General features: G+C 45.2%; 1 protein-coding gene across 1 annotated transcript in view; it reads right to left on the bottom strand.

Moving 5' to 3' along the window:
* The window catches only part of LOC120931175, a 46,212-nt gene extending 44,428 nt beyond the window's left edge, over positions 1-1,784 (bottom strand). Inside the window, exon 1 of the mRNA XM_040342367.1 lies at positions 1,646-1,784. Within this exon, the coding sequence (XP_040198301.1) occupies positions 1,646-1,745 (100 nt within the window). The 5' untranslated portion in view covers positions 1,746-1,784. The remainder of the gene's footprint in view (positions 1-1,645) is intronic.
* Positions 1,785-11,648: the final 9,864 nt, after the last annotated feature.

Below are 11,648 nucleotides of genomic sequence, written 5' to 3' on the forward strand. Positions count from 1 at the left end.
GGGGGAGGCGGCTTCACTCTGCTCGCTGTGCCTGTGTGATATCCGGCCCAGGACTGCTCAGACAGCCCTTGACCTGGGAGACTCTTCAACACCTTCTTGATTTTCCAGGGGGGGTCATTTGCCCCCCCCTGTCCTATGGAGCGGACGCCCATGCCATCAGGCCCTGCGCACTTAACAGGGGCAACAAGGTGGAGTTAAGCTATTGGGTGGATGGACACTAATGGGGATTTCTGAGACTAATGGTGGCAGATTCCATAATCACTTTTCAGACCAATAACAGTAAAGTCAGTGGACAGGGGGGTACACATGATGCAGCTGCAATCCTTTGCATTGCTGTGGGGCAAAAATTATGACCCCGTCACATTTAATGAGCAGTACCGCCCACCGCATGAGACCCATTCAGTGGCGGTGCGTCCATAGTGGCCGCAGGAGTGCCGCCCCCTCTCTCCTGCACCCGTCACTTAACAATACATAGATTCATGCATTGCAACAGAGGGCCAGCCCCCTGTTAAGCCTGGCCATCTGAATAACAGAGGTGGGTGTGTTTTGGAAGTATCTATCAGAGCCAGTGGCTCTGATAGGCTTCCCCATTACAGCCTGTGGGCTCTAAGCAGCTTCCAAATAGTTAACCAGGGGACTCACAGGGTGTGCACTCCCTGGTTAACACTGACACGCGTCTCGGCCAATCAGGTTCACCGGGTCTGGTTACCGGTCACCTGATTGGCTGAAGTGACATCAAGGGCGGGAGAAGACATCGAGGGAGCATGGAGGAGGATGGCTGACCCGAGAAAGGTAAGTGTTGGGCGGAGGGGGGGGGGGGGATTCATACTGGCGGCATTTGATGGGGCAATCTGACGGCATTTTACCTGGCAAAGTGGCAGCATTTTACGGGGCAAACTGGCGGCATTTTACGGGGGAAAATTTGCGGCATTTGAGAGGGGCAAACTGGCGGCAATTGATGGGCACCGTGGCAACAATTGATGGCACAGTAGCTGCGTTTGATGGTACAGCGGCGACAATTGATGGCACAGTGGCGACAATTGATGGGCACAGTGGCTGCATTTGATGGCACAGTGGCGGCAATTGAAGGCACAGTGGCGACAATTGAAGGCACAGTGGCTGCGTTTGATGGCACAGTGGCGACAATTGATGGCACAGTGGCGACAATTGATGGCACAGTAGCTGTGTTTGATGGCACAGCGGCGACAATTGATGGCACAGTGGCGACAATTGATGGGCACAGTGGCTGCATTTGATGGCACAGTGGCGGCAATTGAAGGCACAGTGGTGACAATTGAAGGCACAGTGGCTGCGTTTGATGGCACAGTGGTGACAATTGATGGCACAGTAGCGACAATTGATGGCACAGTGGCGACAATTGATGGGCACAGTGGCTGCATTTGATGGCACAGTGGCGACAATTGATGGACACAGTGAGGCTGCAATTTATGTTTGTTTTTTTTCGTTTGTTTGCGCCCCCCAAAAAAATTTGAGCACCAGCTGCCACTGGAGCCATTTAACTAAGTGGGGCCGTGCCACAACACCCTGCAACTGCATGCATTGCAACCAATGGCCTACCAACATGACTTTCTGCAGTCCAGTTTTCAAAAGCTTTGCTTTGCCATAGAAGGACATTTCAGCTTACCTCTCCCTTTTTTTAGCAGTGGATTTAGATCTTGCAGCTTCCAGCTTTTCTTCACATTACCTTTAATACGTTCAGGTACATTGCTGCCACTAGTCATCATCTCATCTGTAGTGTCCACTGAAAATCCCCCAGACAGCTTCATACCTGCCCAGAGAAAGCAGGAGACAAATATAACACCCTATAATCTGATTAGCACTGGGAAAGCATGCTAGGAAGTACAAGGATTTATTGGTAAAGGGAGAAAGATCTGGGCCCGTGTACACTAAAGCTGTAGAGGATCAAAACCTGGACTGTTTATTCTTCTGTGTACTATTGTACCATTCTGTGTACCAAATGGGACGTCTTTCTCAGCTTCCTGTCCCAGTGTTTGGTGAGCATTGCTTCCGGGCATGCGTGTTTGTACTTTTGTCCGATAGACTTGTGTACACTCAATCGTAAAATCCGACAACAGACCGCTGTCCAGGGAATTTTTAAAAAGCCTGCCATCCAACATTTGTTCGCGGAAAATCCGACAACAATTGTCCGATGGAGCTTACAAACGAATATGTAGAAAAATAGTGCAGCGCAAATAATACAATAAATACAATAATAAATCAATAAATAAATTTGGTAAAGTCCATAAAGTGCAAAGTGATAAAAGTGCTCCAAAAAATCAATGGTGATCAAAGGTGCAAAAAATCTTCAACAGATCCGTGATCCACAGGAAAGGGTTAACCTCCACCAAGAGAAAAGGGTGGCCTCTCACCTCAATAATTCGACCTGTGGCTAGGTCAAAAGGCAAGAAGCAAAATCTCCAAAGATTGGTAATCAGCTTTACATGGGTTCAATTTCCAAAGAATCCACCAGATGGCACCAGCGGGCAATAAGCAAGGCAACACTCTCCCATACAGCAATAACATGGACCGAAAAGGAGTAAGAAGGACAATTCTAAGTGCTAACTGCTTAAAACGTTTAATGAAATTTAAAAGCATAAGGTAAAACACTCACATAATCCTGCACTCATAGACCGAGTGCAGGTATAACAGCAGTTACCGGAACGAACGTCCGGATCAATGTACACAGCTTGTTAGGTCTCTGTGAGGCAAACGCGGATGACGTCGACGTAGCTCCTCCCCCTCGTACGCGTTACGTCCCAAAGTGGGCGGGACTTCATCAGCGTGGGGCGGGGCTTACAAACGGTCAGATTTTCCACCAACAGGCTATCAACACACAATTCCCATCGGAAAATCCAATTGTGTGTACGAGGCTATAGAGTAACATGTCAGCTTACCTTTCCTTTTTTGTAGCAATGGATTTTGACGTTGCAGCTCCCAGATTTTTGTCACATTACCTTTCATACGTTCAGATTCTTGGCTGTCATTAGTCATCATCTCATCTGTAGTGTTCACTAGTGTTGCTCACGAATATTCGCATTTCGAATATTCGTTACGAATATGGCATATTCGAATATTCGCGAATAACTCGAATTTCGCGGCCAATATTCGCTATTCCGAATATTCGTATTTTTTCAAATTTATTTTTAAAACAGATCACATCCTATCGACGTCTAAAAGCATTGCTGGTATGATTAGAGACCCTGGGCCGAGTAGCTAAGTTGAGGCGATCCTTTTATGTTGCCGAATATTCGCAATCGCGAATATTCGATTTCCGAATATTCGCGAATACTTTCTCCGCCCTTCTTTTGCATCAGAGCCAATCAGAGTTGTCAAAATCTCGCAATCAATTTCGCATTCGCATTAGCGAAATTTCGATAAAATATCACCAATATTCGATTTCCGAATATTCGCGAATACTTTCTCCGCCCTTTTTTTGCATCAGAGCCAATCAGAGTTCTCCTACCACAGTTGTCAAAATTTCGCAATCAATTTCGCATTCGCATTAGCGAAATTTCGCAAATTTTTTTTTTTTATAAAATATCACGAATATATCACGATTTTAGCGAATATTTCACGAATATTCGGCTATATATTCGTGATATATCGCAAAATCGAATATGGTAACGTATCGTGGATACGTTACACCGCCGCAAGTTTTCATCGCAAGTGCCTGATTCACAAAGCACTTGCAATGAAAACCTACACCGGCAGCCTCCGGCGTAAGCCCGCGTAATTCAAAGGGGCGCGTGCCATTTAAATTAGGCGCGCTCCCGTGCTGGACCTACTGCGCATGCTCCGTTTTGAAATTCCCGCCGTGCTTTGTGCGAAGTGATGTAATTTTTTCGAACGGCGACGTGCGTGGCGTACTTTCGCATTCCCAGACGTCTTACGCAAGAAGAAAACATTTTGAAATTCGACGCGGGAACGACGGCCATACTTTATACAGCAGATACGTGGGCTGTGTAAAGTTAAGGCAGCTAAAACGACGACTAACTTTGCGACGGGAAAGTAGACTAGCAGCGACGTAGCGAACGCGAAAAAACGTCGTGGATCGCCGTAACTACTAATTTGCATACCCGACGCTGGTTTACGACGCAAACTCCCCCCAGCGGCGGCCGAGGTATTGCATCCTAAGATCCGACAGTGTAAAACAATTACACCTGTCGGATCTAAGGGCTATCTATGCGTAACTGATTCTATGAATCCGTCGCATAGATAATCTGAGAGATACGACGGAGTATCTGAGCTGTGAATCTGGCCCAGAGAACCTGCTCTCTATCTAAAGTCAGTCAGAAATTCAGACGGAAAAAGTCAGATGGGGCATACACACGGTTGGAATATCCGATGGATCATCAAATCCCATCAAACTTTTTCCATTGGTAATTCCGACTGTGTGTACGCGCCATTAGACAGTTGTCCCCATTGGAAGGTTCAACTTGTTCTAGGGACAGCTATAAAAATTTGGATTTTTCCTCACTTTCCTTCTCAGTGACAGTGGTCACAAAGGACAAATAGAGTGGCAAATCTCCCCAATGGGGACACTGAGGCAGAGCAGACCAGAGAGAGGACCTTAACAAAGCGGAGGCTAGGGATCTTTATGTCGAGTTTTCTCTCTTTGTCCATCTTGACGCAAGTTGGATTTGGCTGATGATGATGCTCAAGTCTAGGTAGGGCAGACCAATTAAATACAGTGGAATATAGGATTCCATTTACTAGAAATCTCTGGTCTAACCTAAAGCCTCTCTAAAACCATGTAGAAAGCATGTCTCAGACATCTGGTTGGTTTTCTGTTCCTCATCCTCTATCCTTCTCGTCAGGGCAGCCATCACAAATTTTGGGGCCCCTTACACAGCTTTAGGCAGGGCCCCCCTGGAGCAGAGAACTAGGGGAGGTGGGGTGCTGACGAAAAAAAAGCAAGTGGGGACCATTGGGCCCCTTACAGGTGTAATGCAAAAACATAAATTAAAAAACGGGAGGGGGGCCAGCCGAGCAGAGAACCGGGGGGGGGGGAAGTGCTGACGAAAAAAAAAAAAAGCAATTGTAATCTCTTCTCTCCTGACGCAAGATAATAAGCGGGGGGGGGGGTTTGGTGGGACCATTGATAAAGAAAAGAAACATGTAAAAACGGGAGGGGGGCCGGGCCTGTAAAGGGCCTTGGGAACCATTGGGCAGCTTACAGGTGTAATGCAAAAAGTAAATAAATAAAAAATGGGAGGGCCAGCCGGGCCTGTGAGGGGCCCTGGGGACCATCGGGCCCCTTACAGGTGTAATGCAAAAAAAAATAAAGAAAGAAATAAAGAAAAAAGAAACGGGAGGGGGGCCAGCTGGGCCTGTAAGGGGCACTGGGGACCATCGGGCCCCTTACAGGTGTAATGCAAAAAAAACGGGAGGGGGGCCTACCAGGCCCCTGGGGACCATCGGACCCCTTACAGGTGTATGGCCTGTACCCCCCTGATGGTGGCCCTGCTTCTCATGGTCCTCGAGTCAGGCTTTTGTTCACTGTTGGACCTTGTAGGGTTAATTTCAGTGGCGGTTGGTGCTCTATTTTTTTGGGGGGGGGGCGGAAAAAAAAAAACACCTGACCCCCCTTCCCTGGTCGGTCAGTCAGTCAAAACCCCCACCACGTTGATAAGTCAAACTAACCCCCCCCCCCCCCCCCCCCCCCATCGTCTGCATGGCTTTCAGGTTTTTGTTGTCAAAGCTAAATTTAAGTTTTTATCTATCTGGTGGAGTATATGACTGGAGTGGAGTATATGAGTATATAAAAGTGTTTTTTTAGGCACTTTACAGGCGCTTTTTCTAGCGCTAAAATGCCGGAAAACCTCCTCAGTCTGAAAGGGGTCTAAATGAAAATAAGGAGAGATAAGAAAAAATCAAAGGCCTCCCCCCAACCTAGCAGGGAGAGCCTACCTTAATCAATCAAGAAAGGAAAGGGAAGGAGACAAAAGGGGAAATAAAGCAGGAGGAGGAGAGGGAAGAGGAATAATAAGATGGAGGGGGAGGAGGAAAAGGAATGGGAGGAAGGAGAGAGACCCCAGAGGTCTGTGCTGACCGTGGCAGGAGAAATGGCATAAATTTGTGGTAGCACTTTTTTTCTAACCACTTGCTGACCGTATAACACAGATATATGGGGCAAGACGGCTCGGCTTTACACAGGACAGGGTTCTGTCTATGTAAACAAGGCAGAGTCATCTCCTGTCAGCAGGGAAGTAATAGATTTCCTTTCCCCCCTGCAAAGCAGGGAATAAAATCCATTACTTCCCCTAGTAAAAGAAACTAACACAGTACACCAAAACAATGGTTAGGAAAACATTTATAGGTAGATTCAGGTAGAGTTAGGCAGACTTATCAGTAGATAAGCCGACCTAACTCAGAATCTACGCCGACCTATGTTTAAGTGTATTCTCAAACAGAGATACGCTTAAACATATCTAAGATACGACGGCTTGCGCCGTCCTATCTTAGATTGCAATATTTCGGATGGCCGCTAGGTGGCGCTTCCATTGCGGTCGGCGTAGATTATGCAAATTAGTAGATACGCCGATTCACGAACGTACGCCCGGCCGACGCAGTACTTTTACGCCGTTTACGTAAGAGATGGGCCGCGTAAAGTTAGAGCTAGGCCCTATTGGAATAGTAATGTCAAGTATGGCCACCGTTCCCGCGTCGAAATTCAAATTTTTTACGTCGTTTGCGTAAGTCGTCCGTGAATCGGGATTTACGTAATTTACGTCCACGTCAAAATCAATAGGCATGTACGGCGTACTTAGCCGCAATGCACACTGGGAAATGTAGGCGCCCGGCGCATGTGCAGTAAAAAAAAACGTAAAAAACGTGAGGTCAAGCCTCATTAACATAAAACACGCCCCCCTCAAAGACATTTGAATTAGGCGCCCTTACGCCCGCCGATTTAGGCTACGCCGTCGTAACTTAGCAGGCAAGTACATTGAGAATCATGTACTTGCCTAGCTAACTTACGGCGGCGTAGCCTAAACACGCTAAGCTACGCCGCCGTAAGTCTAAGCCATTCTATGTGAATCTACCTATAAATCCTTTGATTGCCCTAGATGTTTAACCCCAGCCAGTGTCATTAGTACAATGACAGTGCATATTTTTAGCACTGATCACTGTATTAGTGTCACTGGTTCCCAAAAAGTGTCAATAGTGTCACTTAGTGCCCGAATGTCTGCCACAATATCGCAGTCACTGATTGCCGCCATTACTCTACAAAAAAAAAAAAATTCCTGTACATATCCCATAGTTTGTAGACGCTATAACTTTTACGCAAACCACTAAATATACACTTAATTGGATTTTTGTTTTGCCAAAAACATAACAAAATAAATATTGGCCTAAATTTATTAAGACATTTTAATTTTTTTTATTTGATATGTTTTATTGCAGAAAGTAAAAAAAATATATATTTTTTTAAATTGTCGCTTTTTTTCTGTTTATAGCACAAAAAAAAAAAAAACACATTGGTGATTAAATACCACCCAAAGAACGCTCTATTTGTAGGAAAAAAGGACGTACATTTTTGTTTGGGTACAGTGTCCCACGACCGTGCAATTGTCAATTAACCACTTCCATACAGGGCACGTATACACCTTCCCGTCCAAGCCAATTTTCAGCTTTCAGCACTGTCGCACTTTGAATGGCAATTGCGCGGTCATGCTACACTGTACCCAAACAAAATTGGCGTCCTTTTTTTCCCACAAATAGAGCTTTCTTTTGGTGGTATTTGATCACCTCTGCGATTTTTTTTTTTTGCGCAACAACTAAAAAAAGACTGAAAATTTTGAAAAAAAAATACGTTTTTATTTTTTTCTGTTATTTTTTTTGTAAATAAGTACGTTTTCTCTTTCAATTACGGGCACTGATATGGCAGCACTGATGGGCACCGATGAGATGGCACTGATGGACATCGATGAGGTAGTACTGACGGGCACAGATGAGGTGGTACTGATTGGCGGCGCTTGTATGCGGCACTGATGGGCACACATAGGCGGCACTGATGGGCACACATAGGCGGCACTGATGGGCACACATAGGCGGCACTGATGGGCACACATAGACGGCACTGATGGGCACACATAGGCGGCACTGATGGGCACTCATGGGCGGCACTGATGGGCACTCATGAGCGGCACTGGGCACTCATAGGCGGCACAGATGGGCACTCATGGGCGGCACTTATGGGTGGCACTGATTGCTACTTATGGGTGGCACAGATGGGCACTGATAGGTGGGCACTGGGCATGGATGGGCACTGTGGGGTGGCACTGATGGACACTGTAGGGTGGCACTGATAGACAATGTGGGGTGGCACTGATGGACACTGGGGCGACACTGATTTACCTATGTTGCCAGTCAGTGCCCAAAAATGCTTTTTTTTTTTTTTTTTTACAGCCTTTTTTTTTTTATCTGCCCTTCCCTGGTGGTCCAGGGTGGGCTTCCCTGGTAGTCCATGTGGCGATTCGAGGGGGGGCTGCGCTGATAAACAATCAGCGCAAACCCCCCCTGTCAGGAGAGCCGCCGATCGGCTCTCCTCTACTCGCGTCTGTCAGACGCGAGTGAGGAAGAGCCATCAACGGCTCTTCCTGTTTACATCGTGATCAGCTATGGTTGGACACGGCTGATCACGTGGTAAAGAGTCTCCGTGAGAGACTCTTTACCGAGATCGGTGTTGCGGGGTGTCAGACTGACACCCCGCAACAACGATCGCCACATTGCGCGCCCCCGGGGGCGCGCAGCGGCTCAGAATCCTGAGGACGTCATATGACGTCCAGTCAGGATTCTACAACCACTTTGCCGACGTCAATCTGTCATTGGCGGGCAGCAAGTGGTTAAAGCAAAACAGTGCCGTATTGCATAAAATGGCCTGGTTATGAAAGGGGGTAAATCTTCCGGAGGTCAAGTGGTTAAAAGGTGACTTAACCCTTTAAGAAATCCTTTACTGAATTCTCCACAATAAAACGACTTTAAAACCAAACTAAAATAAAATTTCAAGGCGGACGGCTTATTTAATATTCTACTTTCTAGTCTTCAGAAATGTTCTGGGCATCCAAAATGGAGATCCTAAAACAATATATAATATTACATTTAAAACATAAATATATTATGAATTATCTCACCTGCGACTCCCGAAAGGATGACTAAAATCAGTAAAATGAAGAGTACGTAAACCTTCATCTTTTTCTTCTTGTCTCTGGGGTTCGGTGTCAATCTACGGTAACCGTGGGCGTTGTCAGGAGCAACCTAACAGAGCTGGGCTGATTCCTAGATCTAATGTAAGGAACTAAACCTACCACCTTTTCTTCACAGCCATCTTAGTCTCTGATATGCAGTTGCCATGGTGATGGACATGTGATCAGTTATGGCACCAGCCATTTGATCGTGACAGTTATTGCCTTGAATGCAACTGTTTTGGGAAACCGTTATAATGGGCTTAGTTCTGCTTTAGGTTCCATTCACATTGTAACGCCGCGTACGCGGCGTATTTTGCCGCGATTAGGTTACTTTTTTTTTTTTTTTACAAAGAATTTACATTGATGTTTATGGCCGAACGCCAATGCCGCCTGAAAAAAAGGGTCCGGGACTTGTTTTCAGGCGGCAGGCGGCAGGCGTTTATGAGATGTGAACCATCTCATAGACATCAATGGAAATTCTCCCCTCTAGCGGCACGAGCGTCGCGCTTCAGGCGTTTTGTCACCTAGGTGTGAATGCAGTGTTAGGCCTCATTCACTCAATACATGCATTAACCTCTATGAGCCAGCGCCTCAGCCTCTCGGCCCACCCGCCTAGAGTCTGCATATTTGTGTATAGTCAGTGTGAAGGGGTTAAAACCCCAGCAAATAAATAACTCAATAAATCAAGCTATCAAAATGTGGTAATCCTACTGGCTATAGTGAATAATGTCTTTCGCGCTACTAAACAGTGGATAAATAAACAAATAAAGTCTTCCAAAACAAACAGTGGTGAAAATGCAGCAAAAACGAATAGTGTTTACAATACACAACAACAAATTAATAAAGTGAATTCTCGCGCAGAATCTGTAAAACACACTAACAATGTGACAGATAGTAAATGAGTGATAAGTAAATGGTGATCAAAAGTGGGATAAATAAAAAAGTCCATATGTGATAAAGCAGTGAATACTAGACATGTGCATTTGTTTTCGTTAGAATGCATTTTCGTCTGAAAATCTGTTTTTTTCGTTATCGTTTTAACAAACGATAACGAAAGTGCAAGAAACGAAAACCGAAAGATCCGACATAAAAAATGCTTTATTTTCGTTTTCGTTGCGGTAAAAATTCGATATAGAGAGATTCGACATTATAGGGAAAAGATTCGACATCATAGAGAAAAGATTCGACATACAGAGAATAGATTTTGATTTATGAGAAAATAGATTCGACATTATAGAGAATAGATTCGACATTATTACTAGTCATACAACATTAGAATTCTTGTAGGCGGAATATTCGAACGGAAATGTACGATTCGACGTAAATATTCGACGTTCCATCAAATATTTTTTTGACCATTAGACAGAAACCAACAATGATTCGACGTTCCGGGAATATTCTTTTGACCATTCGACAGAAACCAAGTATTATTGGATTTTCGGACGAAAGCTATTCCCCAACGAAAAACGAAATAAATCAAAACGATTTTCGGGAGTAACTGAATAAATTTATTTTCCAAAACGATAACGAAAAAACAAAACAAAATATTCCAGTCTGCACATGTCTAGTAAATACTGCCTAAGGCTGCATTCACACCTAGGCGAAAAAACGCCTGAACCGCGACGCTCGATACGCTGGAGGGGCGAATTTCCATTGATGTCTATGAGATGGTTCACATCTCACGCCGAACGCCGAAACGCCGTACGCCTGCCGCCTGAAAACAAGTCCCGGACCCTTTTTTTCAGGCGGCATTGGCGTTCGGGCATAGACATCAATGGAAATAATTTGTAAAAAAAAAAGTAAACAAATCGCGGCAAAATACGCCGCGTATGCGGCGTTACAATGTGAATGCAGCCTAAGAGGAGAAGAACTCAATATCCACAGATCTTAGAGATGGATGAGTGACTTAATCACATGTGTGTCTGGTCTCACAGAACTCTCACCTCACTAATGAATAAAATCAGCAACAAGGATGATCCTAGAGAGCTTCACCTTCACAGAGAAAAACGTTCCACACTATCCACACTTCCACTGGTGCCTTTCAACACATATCCAGGCTCATATAGATTACCACAGCCTTATCGAGTCTCCTCGATCAGTCCCTGTTAGAGCTCCATCAAGAGGAACAAGAGAAGGAGAGAAGAAAGAGGGCCTCCAATAGTGTAGTATTCAAGTAAAGGGGAACGTTTATTTGGGTGTTAATGCTCTTACATAGGTAAATGAAAACGAGTACACTATAAAAAAAACGAACAGCGGTGTCCTCTGCGCCTTCTCACGTATTTATTTACCTATGTAAGAGCATTAACACCCGAATAAACATTTAGATTTACACAGAAGGGCTGGTGCTAGAATCTATGGGCCAGATTCACGAATAATTACGTTGCTCCACGGCAGCATAACGTATGTGATTTACATTACACCGCCGCAGGTTTACAGCGT

The sequence above is a fragment of the Rana temporaria genome, chromosome 3, assembly GCF_905171775.1.
Source record: "Rana temporaria chromosome 3, aRanTem1.1, whole genome shotgun sequence".
NCBI lineage: Eukaryota > Metazoa > Chordata > Amphibia > Anura > Ranidae > Rana > Rana temporaria.